Below are 23,023 nucleotides of genomic sequence, written 5' to 3'. Positions count from 1 at the left end.
CTCAGACATTACTTACAGATAGCCAGGGGCAGACTCCAACACTCAGACATTACTTACAGATAGCCAGGGAAAGACTCAAACACTCAGACATTACTTACAGATAGCCAGGGAAAGACTCCAACACTCAGACATTACTTACAGATAGCCAGGGAAAGACTCCAACACTCAGACATTACTTACATATAGCCAGGGAAAGACTCAAACACTCAGACATTATTACAGATAGCCAGGGAAAGACTCAAACACTCAGACATTACTTACAGATAGCCAGGGAAAGACTCCAACACTCAGACATTACTTACAGATAGCCAGGGAAAGACTCAAACACTCAGACATTACTTACAGATAGCCAGGGAAAGACTCCAACACTCAGACATTACTTACAGATAGCCAGGGAAAGACTCCAACACTCAGACATTACTTACATATAGCCAGGGAAAGACTCAAACACTCAGACATTACTTACAGATAGCCAGGGAAAGACTCAAACACTCAGACATTACTTACAGATAGCCAGGGAAAGACTCAAACACTCAGACATTACTTACAGATAGCCAGGGAAAGACTCAAACACTCAGACATTACTTACAGATAGCCAGGGAAAGACTCAAACACTCAGACATTACTTACAGATAGCCAGGGAAAGACTCAAACACTCAGACATTACTTACAGATAGCCAGGGAAAGACTCAAACACTCAGACATTACTTACAGATAGCCAGGGAAAGACTCAAACACTCAGACATTACTTACAGATAGCCAGGGAAAGACTCAAACACTCAGACATTATTACAGATAGCCAGGTGCACACACCAACACTCAGACATTACTTACAGATGGCCAGGGGCAGACTCCAACACTCAGACATTACTTACATATAGCCAAGGGCAGACTCCAACACTCAGACATTACTTACATATAACCAGGGGCAGACTCCAACACTCAGACATTATTACAGATAGCCAGGGGCCACACTCCAACACTCAGACATTACTTACAGATAGCCAGGGGCAGACACCAACACTCAGACATTATTACAGATAGCCAGGGGCCACACTCCAACACTAAGACATTACTTACAGATAGCCAGGGGCAGACACCAACACTCAGACATTACTTACATATAACCAGGGAACACTCCAACACTCAGACATTATTACAGATAGCCAGGGAACACTCCAACACTCAGACATTATTACAGATAGCCAGGGGAACACTCCAACACTCGGACATTACTTACAGATAGCCAGGGGAACACTCCAACACTCAGACATAATTTATAGATAGCCAGGGGCACACTCCAACACTCAGACATTACTTACAGATAACCAGGGAACACTCCAACACTCAGACATTATTACAGATAGCCAGGGAACACTCCAACACTCAGACATTATTACAGATAGCCAGGGGAACACTCCAACACTCAGACATTATTACAGATAGCCAGGGGCACACTCCAACACTCAGACATTACTTACAGATAGCCAGGGAAAGACTCCAACACTCAGACATTACTTACAGATAGCCAGGGAAAGACTCAAACACTCAGACATTACTTACAGATAGCCAGGGAAAGACTCAAACACTCAGACATTACTTACAGATAGCCAGGGAAAGACTCAAACACTCAGACATTACTTACAGATAGCCAGGGAAAGACTCAAACACTCAGACATTACTTACAGATAGCCAGGGAAAGACTCAAACACTCAGACATTACTTACAGATAGCCAGGGAAAGACTCAAACACTCAGACATTACTTACAGATAGCCAGGGAAAGACTCAAACACTCAGACATTATTACAGATAGCCAGGTGCACACACCAACACTCAGACATTACTTACAGATGGCCAGGGGCAGACTCCAACACTCAGACATTACTTACATATAGCCAAGGGCAGACTCCAACACTCAGACATTACTTACATATAACCAGGGGCAGACTCCAACACTCAGACATTATTACAGATAGCCAGGGGCCACACTCCAACACTCAGACATTACTTACAGATAGCCAGGGGCAGACACCAACACTCAGACATTATTACAGATAGCCAGGGGCCACACTCCAACACTAAGACATTACTTACAGATAGCCAGGGGCAGACACCAACACTCAGACATTACTTACATATAACCAGGGAACACTCCAACACTCAGACATTATTACAGATAGCCAGGGAACACTCCAACACTCAGACATTATTACAGATAGCCAGGGGAACACTCCAACACTCGGACATTACTTACAGATAGCCAGGGGAACACTCCAACACTCAGACATAATTTATAGATAGCCAGGGGCACACTCCAACACTCAGACATTACTTACAGATAACCAGGGAACACTCCAACACTCAGACATTATTACAGATAGCCAGGGAACACTCCAACACTCAGACATTATTACAGATAGCCAGGGGAACACTCCAACACTCAGACATTATTACAGATAGCCAGGGGCACACTCCAACACTCAGACATTACTTACAGATAGCCAGGGGCAGACACCAACACTCAGACATTACTTACAGATAGCCAGGGCCACACTCCAACACTCAGACATTACTTACAGATAGCCAGGGCCACACTCCAACACTCAGACATTACTTACATAAGACACATTTGTGTTTAGTGAGTCTGCCAGACCAGAGGCAGTAGGGATGAACACGTGTTCTCTTGATAAGTGCTTGAATTGGACCATTTTCGTGTCCTGCTAAGCATTCAAAATGTAACGACTACTTTTGGTGGTCAGGGAAAATGTATAGAGTAAAAAGTAAAGTCAAAGTAAAAGTTGTCAAAAATATAAATATCAAAGTAAAGTACAGATACCCAAAAAAAACTACTTAAGTAGTACTTTAAAGTATTTTTTACTTAAGTATTTTACACCACTGCCAATTGGTAGATGGATTTAAAAAAAAAAGCTGACATTGAATAAATATCCCTTTGACTATGGTGAAGTTATTAATTACACTTTGGACAGTGTATCAATACACCCAATCACTACAAAGATACAGGCGTCCTTCCTAACTCAGTTGCTGGAGAGGAAGGAAACCGCTCAGGGATTTCACCATGAGGCCAATGGTGACTTTAAAACAGTTACAGAGTTGTGATAGGAGAAAATTGAGGATGGATCAAGAACATTGTAGTTACTCCACAATACTAACTTAGTTGACAGAGTGAAAAGAAGGAAGACTGTACAGAATAAAAATCTTCCAAAACATGCATCCTGCTTGCAACAAGGCACTAAAGTAATACTGAAAAGCAATTCACTTTTTGTCCTGAATACAAAGTGGTATGTTTGGGGCAAATACAATATAACACATTACTGAGTACCAATCTCTATATTTTCAAGCATAGTGGGGGCTGTATCATGTTAGGGGTATGCATGTAATCATTAAAGACTGGGGAGTTTTTTAGGATGAAAATGAAACAGAATGGAGCACATGCAAAATCCTAGAGAAAAAACATGTTTCATTATTATTATTATTATTAATCCAAGATGGCGTAGCAGTCAGTCTTTTGTCCTCGTCTTGTCGTATATATCTTTTTATATATTTTCTTCGCATATCTTTTAAAATATTTTTTCTAAAACTCATCTTCAAAACACTCCTCACCCAATGTGGTGCGGATCTGTTTTTTTTTCTAAATTATTATTCACCTTGAATCCGGAATCCCCCAACAGAAGCTAGCCAGCTCACTAGCTACTAGCTAGTAGTCAGCTAACCTTTCGCTCGGAAAGCTCTCGTCAGTTTGTACAACGCGACTCAAACCAGAGCATAACAGGACCTAATTTCTCTCCATATATCCGGGTTCCTACCGCAAGCTCTGGACATTTTCACCTGGATCTTCGCAGCTAGCTAGCTGCTATCCGAGGACTGGCTAACGTCGGTCCCGGAGCAAGTACCAATTAGCCTGGAGCTAGCCCATGCTAGGCCCTTTCTCCTGGCTAGCTAAAAGAGGCCCATCAGCCACTCCTGGGCTACAATACCCGGACCCCTTCTACTGCCGGTACGGGGCACGGAACCCCGCCGATCCTTCACGACTGGACTACGACGTAATCTGCTCGAGGGGGTACTCAACTGGCCTCTACATCGCGACCACCCCTGAATGCCCATCCAATAGCCGCGGCCCGCTAGCTGCTGGGTCTACACCTGTTGTATTTGCCTCATGTGACAGATTAGATTTTATTTTATTTTAAATATACACTGAAGTTGCTTACCAAGACAATAGTAAATGTTCCTGAGTGGCCGAGTTACAGTGTTGACTTAAATCTACTTGAAAACCTATGGCATAACCTGAAAATGGTTGTCTAGCAATGATCCGCAACCAATTTGACAGGCAAATGTTAAACAATCCAGGTGTGGAAGCTCTTGGAGTCTTACCCAGAATCGCTGCCAAAGGTGCTTCTACAAATGATTGACTCACAGGTGTGAATACTCATGTCAATGAGACATTTCTGTATTTCATTTTCAGTAAATATGCAAAAATGTCTACAAAAACTTGTTTTCACTTTGTCATTATGGTGTATTTGGTGTAGATGGGAGAGATTATTATTTATTTTAGTCCATTTGGAATTCAAACTGTAACACAACGTGTGGAATAAGTCAAGAGGAATGAATACATTCTGAAGGCACACGCAGGAAACTAAATCAGAAATGAAGTAAAGTCCTGACTCAATCAATCAATCAATCAATCAGTCAATAAATCAGTCAATCAATCAGTCAATCAGTCAATCAATCAATCAATCAATCAGTCAGTCAGTCAGTCAATCAATCAGTCAATCAATCAGTCAATCAGTCAATCAGTCAATCAATCAATCAGTCAACCAATCAGTCAATCAGTCAATCAATCAGTCAATCAGTCAATCAGTCAATCAATCAGTCAATCAGTCAATCAATCAATCAGTCAATCAATCAGTCAATCAGTCAGTCAATCAGTCAATCAATCAATCAGTCAATCAATCAGTCAATCAATCAGTCAATCAATATGTCAATCAATACATCAATCAGTCAATCACTCAATCAATCAATCAGTAAATCAATCAGTCAATCAATCAGTCAATCAATCAATCAGTCAATCAATCAGTCAATCAGTAAATCAATCAGTCAGTCAATCAATCAATCAGTCAATCAATCAATCAGTCAATCAATCAGTCAATCAATCAATTAATTCATCAAATGTATTTCTAAAGCCCTTTTTATATCAGCGATGTCACAAAGTGCTTACAGTATATCATATTTGGTGGATGATTAAATTGATGAATTTGTTCAATTAAATGTTGCTTGTGTCACACCCTGGGTTCTCTATGGTGTACTAGGTCAGAGTGTGACTAGGTTTCTTTTCTAGTTATTATAGTTCTATGTTGGTGTGTGAGTATGGTTCCCAATTGGAGGCAGCTGTGTATCGTTGCCTCTAATTAGGGATCATACTTAGTGTGTCCCTTTTCCCACCTGCGTGGTGGGATATTGTTTTGTTTAGTGCCTATGTGCACTACGTACTGCACGTTCGTTAATTCTTTGTTGTTTTGAAGTTTCACCGTAATAAATATGTGGAACTCTACTCACGCTGCGCCCTGGTCCGATTATTTATATAACGATCGTGACAGCTTGGTATATCTGCAGCCATTTTGGGAACATTGTTGGTACAGAAGATAGATACACATAGAAGAAACAGTAGCCTATCTACAGTAGTATATCTGGGTCAGCTACTTTGCTCTTCACACGTCAGTTTTTCATAACACCACCAGGCAGCCACCACAGAGGAAGTCACAGTCACACCCTCAGTCAAACCCAACAGGAAGTGAGATATGACATCTTAGTGTCACTTCAGCTCTTAAAAACTTTCACAACATGTTTCTCTTTATTTGGCATAGTTGCTTCATATTTCCATAGGGGGGATTTCAAAACGCCCTAAACAAATACCGTACTTTATTTGTTTTGGTAAATGTGCATGTTTAAAATGTATACTGTAGTAGACGCCATGTACAGGAATGTCCCTCATACCATTGGACACAATGTTCATAGTACATCCTTTTTGCATGGAAATATGTAACTATTTGCATGTGTCAGATTGATGGGCCTTGGACCAGATACAGTATACTGTAGCTGTCATGTATGTGTACAAACGGTCCCTCCACAATTCACTAGTGGTCCCAAACTCCCAGGAAAAAAATTACAGCTCAGAGTCATCAGACCAGAGATCTGATAGGCAGCTGGGGATTTTAGCTTCATTAATAGATCACTCATTATTAACCATCAGTCTATCGGCAAAGGTCTCACATGCCAGCCTGGTCTCGAGAACTAGATGTAACATAGTACATGTAAATCTGGGACCCTCAAATTAGTATGATATGTTACGTTTGGTATGGTTACATAAGACAGAGGGATACTTAAAGGCAAAATGAAAGTAGAGTGGTTGGTTGTAGTGGATGGGTGGGCGTATAACGCAAACCTCTAGCAACCCAAAGGATGCAACTTTAGAAACTTTTCAACTACCTACTACTTTTTAGCTACTTTAAAACTACTTAACATGTTAGTTAACCCTTCCCCTAACTCTTTTAGTTTACCCTTTCCCTAACTTTAACCCTAACCCTAAACCCTTTTAGTTAACCCTTCCCCTAACTCTTTTAGTTTACCCTTCCCCTAACTTTAACCCTAACCCTAAACCCTTTTAGGTAACCCTTCCCCTAACTCTTTTAGTTAACCCTTCCCCTAACCCTAAACTCTTTTAGTTAACCCTTCCCCTAACCCTAAACTCTTTTAGTTTACCCTTCCCCTAACCCTAAACTCTTTTAGTTTACCCTTCCCCTAACTTTAACCCTAACCCTAAACCATGTTTGTTAACTCTTCCCTTTAGTTAACCCTTCACCTAACCTTAACCTTAACCCTTTAACCTAACTCCTAAACGTAACCCTATCCTTAAGCCTAACCCCTAGCCTAGCCCAGCATTTGCCACCTAGCCACCAAGCTAGAATTTGTAACATATAACACATTTAGCAAATTCTTAACATAATACGAATTGTAATTCGAAACTTATGTGGACACATGCTCGTGGAACTTCCCATTCCTAAATCATGGGCATTAATATGGAGTTGGTCCCCTCTTTATGTTTCTATAACAGCCTCCACTCTTCTGGGAAGGCTTTCCACTAGATGTTGGAACATTGCTGCGGGAACTCGCTTCCATTCAGCCACAAGAGCATTAGTGAGGTCTGGCACTGATGTTGGGTGATTAGGCCTGGCTCACAGTCAGCGTTCCAATTCATTCCAAAGGTGTTCGATGGGGTTGAGGTCAGGGCTTTGTGCAGACCAGTAAAGTTCTTCCACACCGATCTCAACAAACCATTTCTGATTGGACCTCGCTTTGTGCACGGGTGCATTGTAATTCTGAAATAGCAAAGGGCCTTCACCAAGCTATTGCAACAAATTTGGAAGCACAGAATAGTCTAGAAATGTTATTGTATGCTGTCTCCCTTCACTGGAACCTAGAGGCCTAGTCCGAACTATGAAAAACAGCCCCAGACCATTATTCATCCTCCACCAAACTTTACAGTTGGCACCATGTATTGGGCCAGCAGGGTCAAATAATAATCACAGTGGTTGTAGAGGGTGCAACAGGTCAGCACCTCAGGAGTAAATGTCAGTTGGCTTTTCATAACCGAGCGTTGAGAAAGAGAGAGAGAGAGAGAGAGAGAGAGAGAGAGAGAGAGAGAGAGAGAGAGAGAGATATAGAGAGAGAGAGAGAGACACACAGAGAGAGACACAGAGAGAGAGACAGACACAGAGAGAGAGACACACACAGATGGACGGCCAGGACAAGGTAGCACGTCCAGTGAACAGGTCTGGGCTCCCGCAGGTGGAACAGTTGAAACTGGAGCAGCAGCACGACTAAGTGGACTGGGGACAGCCAGGAGTCATCAGGCCAAGTAGTCGTAAAGCATGGTCCTCAGGTCCTCCGAGATCTATGACCACCTGTCAGCAACGGGTGTAGCTGAAATAGCAAAATCCACTAATTTAAGGGGGTGTCCACATACTTTTGCATATATCGTGTATTATACGAATTGGGTGCTGGACATCCACAAATTAATACATACCATACGAAATGCAACATATCATACAGACAGCACTAGCAGTCTGTGGGCGAAGGTCTCACATGCAGGCAGCACTAACAGTCTGGCGGCAAAGGTCTCACATGCAGGCAGCACTAACAGTCTGGCGGTGAAGGTCTCACATGCAGGCAGCACTAACAGTCTGGCGGCGAAGGTCTCACATGCAGGCAGCACTAACAGTCTGTGGGCGAAGGTCTCACATGCAGGCAGCACTAACAGTCTGGCGGCGAAGGTCTCGCATGCAGGCAGCACTAGCAGTCTGTGGGCGAAGGTCTCACATGCAGGCAGCACTAACAGTCTGTGGGCGAAGGTCTCACATGCAGGCAGCACTAACAGTCTGTGGGCGAAGGCCTCACATGCAGGCAGCACTAACAGTCTGTGGGCGAAGGCCTCACATGCAGGCAGCACTAACAGTCTAAGGGTGGTCTCACATGAAGTGCTATATTCTGGTTGTCGGTACCTTAGAATGGCACACACACGATTGACACACACACGACTGACACACACATGATTGACACACACACACACACACACACACACACACACACACACACACACACACACACACACACACACACACACACACACACACACACACACACAGGTGCACTTCTTCTGTATAGCCTTATTACTGTTTCCATCTCCTCTCTCACCTCTCTATCACCTCCTCCTCCCCACTGCCCAACACAGGAAGCACAGAGGTCTGTTTACACAGCTAGCTTCTAATGCATGCATCTCTGCATCTGCCCCGTGGAGCGGAACTGAACTGTGTCGGCTAGAGGAGAGGTTGGTTCCAGCTCTAGATCTCCAGTCAGTAGCTATCTTCCCCCCCAGCCAGTCAGTAGCTGTCTCCCCCCTCAGCCAGTCAGCCTGAAGTTGGACATCATCCCACCACCCCACATCCACAACATGAGCGGAAAACGGAAACTGAGTGAGTAGCCTACGATGTGTGTGTAGTACCACTTTAGTGTGTGTGTGTGTCTGTGTGTCTGTGTGTGTGTGTAAAGTGACAATTCACGTTTATCGTAAACTAAATGTACCTCTATTATGATTATGTCACGTTGGTGACAGGACAGCAGCGTTGTTTGACGAGCCACCTGCCATTCCTCTCACTAGTCTCACGCAAGTATAGCGATAGACAGTATAGATAGACAACATATCTACAGTGTCTATGTCTTCATCTATCCTTTTAGGCTGACCTAGATAAGGCTTTCTCACTGATAAATAAATGAATAGGGACATGCTAAAAAATGCACTTCTCCTGATCTAGCCTGCTTGCAAGGAGGTGCTATAGCTTCTCCTGATCTAGCCTGCTACAAGGAGGTGCTATAGCTTCTCCTGATCTAGCCTGCTACAAGGAGGTGCTATAGCTTCTCCTGATCTAGCCTGCTACAAGGAGGTGCTATAGCTTCTCCTGATCTAGCCTGCTTACAAGGAGGTGCTATAGCTTCTCCTGATCTAGCCTGGTACAAGGAGGTGCTATAGCTTCTCCTGATCTAGCCTGCTTACAAGGAGGTGCTATAGCTTCTCCTGATCTAGCCTGGTACAAGGAGGTGCTATAGCTTCTCCTGATCTAGCCTGCTACAAGTAGATGCTATAGCTTCTCCTGATCTAGCCTGCTACAAGGAGGTGCTATAGCTTCTCCTGATCTAGCCTGCTACAAGGATGTGCTATAGCTTCTCCTGATCTAGCCTGCTACAAGGAGGTGCTATAGCTTCTCCTGGTCTAGCCTGCTACAAGGAGGTGCTATAGCTTCTCCTGGTCTAGCCTGCTACAAGGAGGTGCTATAGCTTCTCCTGATCTAGCCTGCTACAAGGAGGTGCTATAGCTTCTCCTGATCTAGCCTGCTACAAGGAGGTGCTATAGCTTCTCCTGATCTAGCCTGCTACAAGGAGGTGCTATAGCTACACCATTACAATAACATGCGTCATGATGACTACAGACAAAAGTTTTAAAAAAGTAGTAGTGACTCAACACTAGAGACATCATATACTGCATTGTAACGTATAGGTTATATATGATAGGCTATTATTGGTCCTAAGTCCTGACATATACCTCAGCCAGGTTTAATGGAGAACATTTCTGATGAGGTATATTTGTGTACTTCACTGAGGGGAAGAGAAGGTGGAAGTGTGAAAATACCGCACGCACGCACGCACGCACGCACGCACGCACGCACGCACGCACGCACACACACACACACACACACACACACACACACACACACACACACACACACACACACACACCAACTGCAGCAGCAGCACACACAGGAAACTCTTCAGTTTCATCAGTTACCAGGTCCTCTTTGAATGTGCTCTTTACGTCACAGAGGAGAGATAGTAGGTAAGATATCACAGTTGCAAAAGTCATGGTACAAAATTATCCTTTACTGTGTGGCCAGTGCCTCTTTGAGGACAAAGTAAAGACCAACCCAGTAGTTTCTTTCTCATCCTCCTGTTCACAGTACAGCACTGGCTGCCCTGTTCTGTCCATGTCTGTTTAATATTTAACACTGCTGGTTCTGTAACTATCAGTCTTCTCAGTTATGGTCTGGACAGAAACACAAGAGTCTAGAGAAAGTTCAGAGAACAACGGTTATTACTGTGAAAGTTAGTAGCCTACTGTAGCCTACCTTTCTGAAATCACAGGTATCCAAAAGCAGGCAAAGCCTCCCTTTTTTTTCTCAATAAGAAGAGCATACAGTGTAACATATACAGTCCCTTCAGAGAGTTTTCACACTCCTTGACTTATTCCACATTTTGTTGTGTTTCAGCCTGAATTCAAAATCGATTAAATATGTTTTTTCTTTTCTTCTCACCCATCCACAAACAATAACCCATAATGACAAATAGAAAACATGTTTTTAGAAATTTTAGTAAATGTATTGAAAATGAAACACAGAAATAACTAGTTTCCATGTTGAGGGAGAGGTTGTTGTCCTGGCACCACATGGCCAGGTCTCTGACCTCCTTCTAAAAGGCTGTCTCGTCATTGTCGGTGATCAGGCCTACCACTGTTGTGTCATCGGCAAATTTAATGATGGTGTTGGAGTCGTGCAGTCATGAGTGAACAGGGAGTACAGGAGGGGGCTGAGCACGCACCCCTGAGGGGCCCCTGTGTTGAGGATCAGCATGGAGGATGTGTTGTTACCTACCCTTACCACCTGGGGGGCGGCCCGTCAGGAAGTCCAGGATCCAGTTGCAGAGGGAGATGTTTAGTCACAGGGTCCTTGGCTTAGTGATGAGCTTTGAGGGTACTACAGTGTTGCACACTGAGCTGTAATCAATAAATAGCATTCTCACAAAGGTGTTCCTTTTGTCCAGGTGGGAAAGGGCAGTGTGGAGTGCAATAGAGACTGCATCATCTGTGGATCAGTTGGGGTGGTATGCAAATTGGAGTGGATCTAGGGTTTCTGGGATGATGGTGTTGATGTGAGCCATGACCAGACTTTCGAAGCACTTCATGTCTACAGACGTAAGTGCTATGGGTCGGTATTAATTTAGGCAGGTCACCTTAGTGTTCTTGGGCACAGGCACTTTGGTGGTCTGCTTAAAAGATATTGGTATTATTGACTCGTCAGGGGAGAGATTGAAAATGTCAATGAAGACACTTGTTAATTGGTCAGTGCATGCTTGCATTACACATCCTGGTAATCCGTCTGGCCCTGCTGCCTTGTAAATGTTGACCTGTTTTAAGGTCTTACTCACATTGGCTGCGGAGTGCGTCATCACACAGTCTTCCGGTACAGCTGGTGCTCTCATGCATGTTTCAGGGTTATTTGCCTCGAAGCGAGCATATAAGTAGTTTAGCTCGTCCAGTAGGCTCGTGTCATTGGGAAGCTCTCGGCTGTGCTTCCCTTTGTAGTCTGTAATAGTTTCAAGCCCTGCCACATCCGACGAGTGTCAGAGCCGGTGTAGTACGACTCGATCTTAGCCGTGTATTGACGCTGTTTGTATGTGTTGGGTACAGAGAAGTAGTCATTCAAAAATCATGTTAAACACTATTATTCCACACAGAGTCCATGCTACTTTTTATGTGACATGTTATGCAAATCTTACTCATTAACTTATTTAGGCTTGCCATAACAAAGGGGTTGAATCCCCCAAAAATGAACATGATTCCACTTTGACATTTTATGGGGTATTGTGTGTCGGCCAGTAAAAAAAGAGAATATTATCCATTTGAAATGCAGGCTGTAACACAACGAAATGTGGAAAACGCAAGGGGTGTGAATCAGTGGCGGTTCTAGACCATTTCAACTGGGGGGGCCAAGCTGGGGCCAGTTATACTGTTAGAGGGACCAGTTACATTAGACGTTACTGTTGTCGTATCGCTTTCTTCACTGCCTCCCCAGAACTGCCACTGGTGTGAATACTTTCTGAAGGCACTGTACTAGGCATGCATTCCCCACCACCAATGCATAATCGTCATCAGTACTGACTCAGTCTCAACTGTTGCTGCTCCCTACAAACTAAATAGGTCTTCTATCTTAAAACATTATCGTCCTCAATATTCAATAATTGAATTTAAAGCCCCCATGCAATCTTTAAAATGTTATTTTTAAATCATCACTGTATGTTTAATAAATCACTGTGTATGTTTACTTCATGAAAATATGTTTTATAATTTCCCTACCTGAGCCTCCTTTTGCCATTGTAATGCTCAGTCTGATCATGTGGGCGTGTTGATACAAATGTAAATATATTTACATATACAGCCCCGAATGGCAGATAGGATCGTAGACTCTAGAGCCTACCCTGCTTACCCCTTCAAAGTAGAAGGTTACATATGCAAATTAAAGTTGACTGCTCATTGGTCAGAATAATCATATCAGATTATGATGTCATGCTGTGGGCCAAAAACTCCATCCCACCTGAACAGGCTGAAATTCCAGTAATTATTTCCACCAATTTTTTCCTCTTACACTAAAAGGACATTCGCAATTTCAGATTGTTAGTTATTTCGACCTCACAGTGTGGAAATATCTGTCCAAAAAAACCTGTAAAAATAAGTTGTCTCATACCCCCTCAGAGAAGTTGTTTCCATTCCTGCCCAGTGTTTATATATTGTTCCCCTGAGGGGCTGTTCTGGATCTTACACCAACTCTGAATCTGACCATGTTACATTGTTAACTTTGAACAGCTGGAGTTCTATAAAAAATAACCAGGCTTTCACCTGCAATCCAACAACCCAGCCCAGGGGGTCAATACATTACATTCCAAACATTCTAGAACACACTCAACATTCTAGAACACACTCAACATTCTAGAACACTTAAAACAGTTTATGTGACAAAATTAAACAAAACAGACTATACAAAAGAGAACAGACAAATTACTAAGAGAATACCAGGGTATTACTGTAAATGTATGACACATTGTCTGTCTGTCTCTCCCCCTCCCTCAACAGGTTTCAAGTGGTTTGGGAGTCTCTCCAACCTATCCTTTCGTCGTGGATCATCGTCAGACAAATCTCCCTCCAAGTCTGACGGGGGCAGAGCTCTGGATGTGGTATCCTCCCCCGACGCCGCGGAGACGTCTGTTGACGACATGGATATGACTCGTCCGCGCACCTCCAGCTACGCCCGCTCCAGCGACAACTACACCCACATGGGCACCTTGCCCCGCCTCCTCCTCAGGAAGAGAGACAAGAGTGGGAATTCTGTGAAAGGAGGAACCAAGAAGGGGGCGGGGCTGGGCAGGAGTCAGAGCCAGCGGCCGGGAGGGGACCATGTCTGTAGCTCTCCCCTTCTCACAGCTCTATCTAGCAAGCCTGGCTCCAGACAGGACGAGCCTGGCACCAGACAGGACGAGCCTCGCTCACCTCTATCCAGCCAGGCTGGTCCTGGTCCAAAGACCCAACAGGCCCAGGGGCTGCCTCCCATCCCCAGAGGGGGATCACTCAGTAGAAGTAAACACAAATACCCACACGCTCACTGTGAGGAAGGAAAACCACAGACAAGTCAACTAATGTCAGCTCAGGCTGTGGGGTCTGCTTCCTCCTCTACTACCTCGTCACTTGTCTGTGATGACGTCCCTGAAGGAAACACAGTCACCACTGATCAGGGTGTTCCATCTCCAGATACAGCATCAACTGGTGGGGCCAGAAGGAATCTTCCTTCTGTTCCTGGTCAGTCAGTTTCAGTGTCCTCACAGAGCCAGGTGAACATTCAGACAGAAGAGCCATCTCCAACCCCTAAGGTTCCTAAGAAATCCCTGCCTGGGACCCAGGTCACCCAGCATTGTGAGGAGAGCTTCCCCAGGGAGAGAGCTGATAAACTAGGGACAGACAGTAACTCCAGCTCCCTGCCTGAGACGGCCTCCTGTGGTTCTAGTGGAAGAGACCTTCAGAGGGAAACTCATCCTGGTGAACCTGTGAACAGGTGAGAGTAAACATTTCTTGAATTTCAACCAAAACTGCCATTGTGGGATGTGATAAAACTGCTCCACTGTTTGTAATGCAGCTCAGCACAATCAGTATCCCTGATTGGTTACTTTCTCATAGATAGAAGCTTCTATGAGAGGGAGGGAAAGCATGACTAATTTGAGTTAGCCCATTCTTAAAGGAGTCCAACCTGAAGATCTGTGTCTAATGATGTACAGTGCCTCTGTGTGGATGCCTCTGTGTGGATGCCTTTGTGTGGATGCCTCTGTGTGGATGCCTCTGTGTGGATGCCTCTGTGTGGATGCCTTTGTGTGGATGCCTCTGTGTGGATGCCTCTGTGTGGATGCCTCTGTGTGGATGCCTCTGTGTGGATGCCTCTGTGTGGATGCCTCTGTGTGGATGCCTCTGCGCAGACAGACTGATGACCATAGTTTGTTTATGAAGGTCACAGACTGTAAAATGTCAGAAGTAAGCTCCCCTGGCCTTTAAAAGAAAATAGTGTGCCTGACTTGGAAAAAGTCAAGGGGTCTGAATATTTTCCGAATGCACTGTACCTACTTATTAACTAAATTAACAAAAGGTTTTCTTACTTTACAAAAATGCATTTAACAATATTTTAAGACAATTAAATACTCTACCAACAAAAAAGCTGTTCAAATTATAAATGTGAGTATATCCCTTAAGGCATTTGTGTAATGTGTTATTGTACCCTCTAGCCCTGCCAATAGCCTAGTGCCGCCCTAGCCCAACTGTCCTTTGTATACTAATTACATATTAAATCAAATGTTTTTTTTTTTTTATTAAGAAAGATTTGCTAAATAAACTCAAGATAGAATAGTAACACAATAAAATAACAATAATACACAAGGTACCAGTAGAGTCCATTTGCAGGGGTACTGGTTCATCGAGGTACATGAGGTACATGCCTAGGGCTCTGGCAGTCATGAAATGTCATCAGCCGGTGATTGTCAAGCAAATAACTGCTGGTCTCACAGTAATTGACCGTTAATTAACATAGACACATTAAGCTGCAAGCCGGTAAAACACAACAGCACAGAGCATTCGCTCCTTCGCTCCCACCCGACTATTGCCCCACGAGGAAGTAGCAAGATATTGGCTACACTATCAGGCCAGGGTGATAGCTAAAGCACAAAAAATGTAAAGTACCAAATTCGCTCACCACTGGGTCTGCGTCACACCAAACGGCATCATCATAGACACAGGGAATTTTCAATTTCAGTTCCTCCACCTCAACACTTAACGACACCCCAGTAACCACTCCTTTCAAAGGCACCCTGCTCCGGAGAGCAAAGCAAGTCACAGGTCTTGTCACTAGTCGCGTGACGTGAATCTCCCTGCTCCACCTGGACAGAAGAAACACATACAACTGGGAAATGTGAACATTGCTACCCATGATGGTTCTCTTTTGGAACATGTTCCCAACAATAAATACCTTGGAATTTGGTTAGATGACAATCTCTCTTCTAAAACTTTTTTATAGAAATAAATCTTGACTGTCATCACAGCACAGAAAGGAAATTGAACAGGCCACTTTTATGTCAGTGCTTGATTATGGGGACGTTTTATACAGTTGAAGTCCGAAGTTTACATACACTTAGGTTGGAGTCATTAAAACTCGTTTTTCAACCACTCCACAAATTTCTTCTTAACAAACTATAGTTTCGGCAAGTCGGTTAGGACATCTACTTTGTGCATGACACAAGTAATTTGTCCAACAATTGTTTACTGATTATTTCACTTATAAGTCACTGTATCACAATTCTAGTGGGTCAGTTTACAACATACACTAAGTTGACTGTGCCTTTAAACAGCTTGGAAAATTCCAGAAAATGATGTCATAGCTTTAGAAGCTTCTGATAGGCTAATTGACAACATTTGAGTCAATTGGAGGTGTACCTGTGGATGTATTTCAAGGCCTACCTTCAAACTCAGTGCCTCTTTGCTTGACATCATGGGAAAATCAAAAGAAATCAGGCAAGACCTCAGAAAAACAATTGTAGACCTCCACAAGTCTGGTTCATCCTTGGGAGCAATTTCCAAACACCTGAAGGTACCACATTCATCTGTACAAACAATAATACGCAAGTTTAACACCATGGGACCACGCAGCCGTCATACCGCTCAGGATGGAGACGCATTCTGTCTCCTAGAGATGAACGTACTTTAGTGCGAAAGGTAGCAGATCAATCCCAGAACAACAGCAAATGACCTTGTGAAGATGCTGGAGGAAACAGGTACAAAAGTATCTATATCCACAGTAAAACGAGTCCTATATTGACATAACCTGAAAGGCCGCTCAGCAAGGAAGAAGCCACTGCTCCAAATCCGCCATAAAAAAGACAGACAATGGTTTGCAACTGCACAGGGGGACAAATATCATACTTTTTGGAGAAATATCCTCTGGTCTGATGAAACAAAAATAGAACTGTTTGGCCGTAATGACCATCGTTATGTTTGGAGGAAAAAGGGCCGAAGAACACCATCCCAACCATGAAGCACGGGGGTGGCAGCATCATGTTGTGGGGTGCTTTTCTGCAGGAGGGACTGGTCCAGGTCACAAAATAGATGGATTCATGAGGTATGAAAATTATGTGGATATATTGAAGCAACATCTCAAGACGTCAGTCAGGAAGTTAAAGCTTGGTCGCAAATGGGTCTTCCAAATGGACAATGACCCCAAGCATGCTTCCAAAGGTGTGGCAAAATAGCTTAAGGACAACAAAGTCAAGGTATTGGAGTGGCTATCGCAAAGCCCTGACCTCCACCATATAGAAAAAGTGTGGGCAGAACTGAAAAAGTGTGTGCAAGCAAGGAGGCCTTACAAACCTGACTCAGTTACACCAGCTCTGCCAGGAGGAATGGGACAAAATTCACAAAAACTTATTGTGGGAAGCTTGTGGAAGGCTACCCAAAACATTTGACCCAAGTTAAACAATTTAAAGGCAATGCTACCGAATGTTAATTGAGTGTATGTAAACTTCTGACCTACTGGGATTGTGATGAAAGAAATAAAAGCTGAAATAAATCATTCTCTCTACTATTATTCTGACATTTCACATTCTTAAAATAAAGTGGTGATCCTGACTGACCTAAGACAGGAAACGTTTACTAGGATTAAATGTCAGGAATTGTGAAAAACTGAGTTTAAATGTATTTGGCTAAGGTGTATGTAAACTTCTGACTTCAACTGTATAAGCATGGATCAGCATCAGTACTGAAGAAATTAGATGCAGTGTATCATGCAGCGTTGCGCTTTGTTACTGGTGCAAACTTTTGCTTTTCACATCATTGCCTTTTGTACACTTCAGTTGGCTGGGACTCGCTGACTTTGAGAAGGACCAGACACGGGTTGATATTTGTTTATAAAGCTGTCTTACAGAAACTTCCTAATTATCTTAACTCAACAATCCAGTGGTCAAACAGTATTTATCAGACTCGGTCACAGGACATGCTAGTGCTAGAGATGCACTCGGAGTTAGGTAAAACAGCTGTCACGCTGGTATAAAGGATTTGGAGACAGGCGCAGGAACACACAATAAGGTTTTATAATACACCCAAAACAAACATGTATACAAAAACACTGGGCTGAACCCAAACAAAAGAGCGAAGGTAAACCTCGTTGAACGACACGGTACGATGCCGTGTATATATAAAGCACGCAGCATAACAGCTGCACCAACGCATAGGTACTCACACCACCAACGGACATGGGAACAATAACCGACAAAGACAGAGGGAAAAGAGGGCACAAATATAACATACTGATCAGGGGAAATGGGAACCAGGTGTGTGTAATCAGACAAGACAGTCCGGGGTTGATGATAATGAATCCCGTTCAGTGAAGCCTAGAAGCCAGTGACGTAGACCTCCGGAACTGGTGAACAGAATGAGCAGCAGCACGGGGGATCTGTGACAACGGCATTTGAATATCATGCTCCACACTCATGGAATGAATTGCAGCGAGAACGCCAGTTAGATGTTTTGGTGCCTTTAAGACAGTTTAAATGTACATTACATTAACTTTTTATTATAAACTGTGATTATTTTTTTGTAACGTGTGTTTTTCTTATAGCAGTTTATTTATTTTAATCGTTTTAATATCCATCTTGTACTTTATATATGTTTTGATTTTGTTTGGTTTTAAATTCTTATTAATTGCTGTGTTGTTTTTATTGTTGTATCACAGGGCCCAACTGTAAAAGAGACTCTGTCTCAGGTTGTTCCTCTGTTTAAATAAAGGTTAATAAACATAAAATCATCAGAAGTCCACTTGAACCTTCTCCGATTTGAACAGTACCCAACTTATGTTCCACCCAGCCTGAGACTACATATGGATCAGCCAAAAAGGCATGGATCCACTTTCTCCAAAAATGTCACTCCCACTGGGCCCGAATCATCATTTGCATGACCATCAGGGCGAAGCTCGGACTCGGAGGTCTTCACCACACCTGCCACCACAGGTCATTCATCATCACTCTCGTCAAGTTAAATTTGCTAACCATCAGAGACAGCAGGATACGGTTTGTACTTGGCTCTTCTCCTTCTTCCTAACTGTCTATAAGACCGTCTATCCGTTCACCACACTCATGCTGTGCCTTCATCCACTGTATTGCTTGCAGAGCTTGCACTGATGGTGTTTCTCCAAAACTGAACTTCTGTTCCTTAGCCCAATTTACAAGTCTGGCCTCTCCATGCTTCTCTTCAATCTCTGGCCTCTCCATGCTTCTCTTCAATCTCTGGCCTCTCCATGCTTCTCTTCTATCTCTGGCCTCTCCATGCTTCTCTTCTATCTCTGGCCTCTCCATGCTTCTCTTCTATCTCTGGCCTCTCCATGCTTCTCTTCTATCTCTGGCCTCTCCATGCTTCTCTTCTATCTCTGGCCTCTCCATGCTTCTCTTCTATCTCTGGCCTCTCCATGCTTCTCTTCTATCTCTGGCCTCTCCATGCTTCTCTTCTATCTCTGGCCTCTCCATGCTTCTCTTCTATCTCTGGCCTCCATGCTTCTCTTCTATCTCTGGCCTCTCCATGCTTCTCTTCTATCTCTGGCCTCTCCATGCTTCTCTTCTATCTCTGGCCTCTCCATGCTTCTCTTCTATCTCTGGCCTCTCCATGCTTCTCTTCTATCTCTGGCCTCCATGCTTCTCTTCTATCTCTGGCCTCTCCATGCTTCTCTTCTATCTCTGGCCCCTCCATGCTTCTCTTCTATCTCTGGCCTCTCCATGCTTCTCTTCTATCTCTATCCTCTCCATGCTTCTCTTCTATCTCTGGCCTCCATGCTTCTCTTCTATCTCTGGCCTCTCCATGCTTCTCTTCTATCTCTGGCCTCCATGCTTCCCTTCTATCTCTATCCTCTCCATGCTTCTCTTCTATCTCTGGCCCCTCCATGCTTCTCTTCTATCTCTGGCCTCTCCATGCTTCTCTTCTATCTCTATCCTCTCCATGCTTCTCTTCTATCTCTGGTCTCTCCATGCTTCCCTTCTATCTCTGGCCTCTCCATGCTACTCTTCTATCTCTGGCCTCCATGCTTCCCTTCTATCTCTGGCCTCTCCATGATTCTCTTCTATCTCTGGCCTCTCCATGCTTCTCTTCTATCTCTGGCCTCTCCATGCATCTCTTCTATCTCTGGCCTCTCCATGCTTATCTTCTATCTCTATCCTCTCCATGCTTCTCTTCTATTGTTACAGCTTCTCCATGAAGATTCTCGTTATCCAGGACCCATGTCTCCCAGCGATGAGGTGCCAGCTTCAATTCCAAGTCTATAGTTCTGAACTTCCGTCTTCACTAAATACAGCGATATCATTGGTTCATTTACTCACCCAAATCCATTCAAGGGGATATCATTGGTTCGTTTATGCATCGGAATCCATTCGTCTCCACTCGACTCTCAACTGCGCGACATAAATCATCAATTTGGACACCAGGCGTGTCCATATAGCCAAAGATGATGGATATACTGACCAGCTACATGTCTCTCTATCCAAACAATGGGAGTCAGTGTCCACAAAGCAGCACGGCGTGCTGTCTCGCTCCCGCCTATCCTTTGTTTGGATTGGGGGGATACATCTCATTATTGGGCTCCCGAGTGGTGCAGCGGTCTAAGGCACTGCATCTCAGTGCTAGAGGTGTCACTACAGACACCCTGGTTCAAATCCAGGCTGTATAACAACTGGCACAATGGCAGACCAATAGGGCAGCGCACAATTGGCCCAGTGTTGTCTGGGTTTGGCCGGCGTAGGCTGTCATTGTAAATAATACTTTTTTTCTTAACTTATTGCCTGTTAAATGAAGGTTAAATACAAAATGGTGATCCTTTTTTGAATATTCGATCAGGGTTGTTGACGTCAACCGCCTGCATTCAATGGAGAGAGATGATATGCTACTAGCCTCATCATGAATATGCATAGCCATCTCTAGACAACTCCGATATAACTTTTTTTCTCAAGGTTGCCGGGATGTCAAGTATCCTACTTATATCAGTGTACCAGTAACAACTTAAGCATTACAAAACGTATATTAGATAAAATAAACCTCACGTAGCAAATAAGAAATTCATTTTTTTGTTGACCAAATTCGACACTCTCATTGAACTCCATACAAAAACTCCTTGCTTGGTGGGCAAAACAACGAAAAGACGCCACCTGCTGGAGGGAGACAGATTTTCTGCTGAGTTGGGCCTGTCTCTTCCTCTCTGGTATAGTCTCGCCCGATTTAAAGGGTGCTGTCGTCTTGAACATCCGCTGTTCACTATTCAAACCCGATTTAAACGGCCGATCACTTGCAGAAAGTTCCCGGGGAAAAGAGGAAGAGAAAGTTTAGGAGTTGATTCGTGTACAGCTGAACTCTTCGCGAACCATGGTTGGGTGAGAACAACTCTTTATTTGTTTTAGAAGTCTATGACATCGCCTCATTTCTGTGATTTAAATGCAAGGCTGTTGAATACATTATTTGGTCATTAGGCTAGACACAGAATCAACCTGTGTTCATAAAGTGTCTTTTTGTTTTGTTTTACTGGTGAGCTAATGTGGCTCATGTCACAGTGGTTTCAGAGCGAAGACGCTAATATTTGTGTCAACTCTTTGGAATTGTAATCTGTAGGTGTCACTGAGTAGGCTGATACCCATTTCATACTCTTCGTAGATAAGGCTGTACATGTGCATAATTATGGATGCCCCCAACGCAATTATGCAGTCTAATAAATCCACATGGGATTAGAAATGAGTTTATTGTCAAATGAATTACTTATTGTATTTATTTAAGTTATATAACAACATTCCAAACTTGTTGACCATTATCCAGTCCAAATGTTTCCGTTTGGATCAGTTTCAATTGTGGACGTTTATTTTGAAGGCGAACTGTGAATTCAACAATTGTTTACATTATAATTATATATATATATAATTATAATGTAAACAATTGTTGAATATATATATATATTTACAACACATACAACATACAACATATCACACTAACCAAATATCAACATGTAAACTCATGACACAAATGTGTTCTCTGTTATCCTATTTTCACTCGATGGCACATCTCTATACTTTTCTTTCATTGCATATTACATTTTCATCCTAACAAAACATAACAATGTTCCATGCCGTATTTGGCAAAATGTAAAGAACAATAAATAAATAGCTCATTAATATAATGAAGTAGGAGTCATGATCAAATTGCCAGCAATTTCTCGTTATATATATTATTTGTATAACATTACATTTTATTGATTGGTGTAATGATTTTGTATCTTTCATTTGGTATCAGTACACATGATTAGTATTAATCACAAATGATAAATAACATATATTCACCCCTGTTTTCATTCACTACAAGACAGTAACTTCAAATTTGGCCTTTAACACTCCATTTACATTTGCAATAGTTTTCCCAAATTTGACAGTGTTCATTGACAGTCTTTGTCTCTGTCTCTCTGTGTCTCTGTCTCTCTGTGTCTCTGTCTAAAAGTGTTCATTGACAGTCTTTGTCTCTGTCTCTCTGTGTCTCTGTCTAAAAGGATCATGCAATAAAATGACCCTTTTAGCAATGAGAGTTCGTGACTAGAGCATGGAAGCGTCTGGTGTATTTTCTGGGAGGTTCATTTCTAGCAAGATAAAGGCTTCATATGTGTGTAATGCGTTTTCTATTGCTCCTTGAAGTACAGACAATATTACACTATTGTGGCTAATCCTTATTGTGGCGACTGTAGCTTCACACAGGTTGTTTGGTGTAGGTGTCTTTCTGTCTGTCTGTCTGTGTGTATGTATGCATGCATGTGTTCATGCATGTTTATCTGTCATTGACACTGTATGAGAGAGAGAGAGGAAACATGGGGTTGTGGCCATTAGGAAAAATGTGTTTCTTCTTGCTCTCCCAGAACAATAGGTCTTTATGTTCTATTCCTTATAACACAACTCACTGGAATACATTTGTCAATAATATCTGTTGGAAAAGGGTTTGGTTATTCCAACACTAATACCTGCTTGTTAACAAGGTCAAAG

The 23,023-nt window shown here is 43.1% G+C and overlaps 1 protein-coding gene across 2 annotated transcripts in view; it reads left to right on the top strand.

Annotated features, from left to right (window-relative positions):
• Nucleotides 1-8,600: 8,600 nt before the first annotated feature.
• Nucleotides 8,601-23,023, top strand: part of LOC110536786 (SH2 domain-containing protein 3C) — a 111,643-nt gene continuing 97,220 nt past the window's right edge. Inside the window, exons 1-2 of one of the 2 annotated variants that reach the window (XM_036936941.2) lie at nt 8,601-9,045; nt 13,527-14,499. In XM_036936941.2, coding sequence (XP_036792836.2) covers nt 9,024-9,045; nt 13,527-14,499 — 995 coding nt within the window. In that variant the 5' untranslated portion in view covers nt 8,601-9,023. Of the gene's footprint in view, nt 9,046-13,526; nt 14,500-21,209; nt 21,383-23,023 lie in introns of those variants that run through there. The other variant, XM_036936944.2, reaches the window with a different exon arrangement.

The sequence above is a fragment of the Oncorhynchus mykiss genome, chromosome 12 (assembly GCF_057628025.1).
Source record: "Oncorhynchus mykiss isolate SJ-2025 chromosome 12, ASM5762802v1, whole genome shotgun sequence".
NCBI lineage: Eukaryota > Metazoa > Chordata > Actinopteri > Salmoniformes > Salmonidae > Oncorhynchus > Oncorhynchus mykiss.
This window is presented reverse-complemented; position numbering and strand designations above follow the sequence as displayed.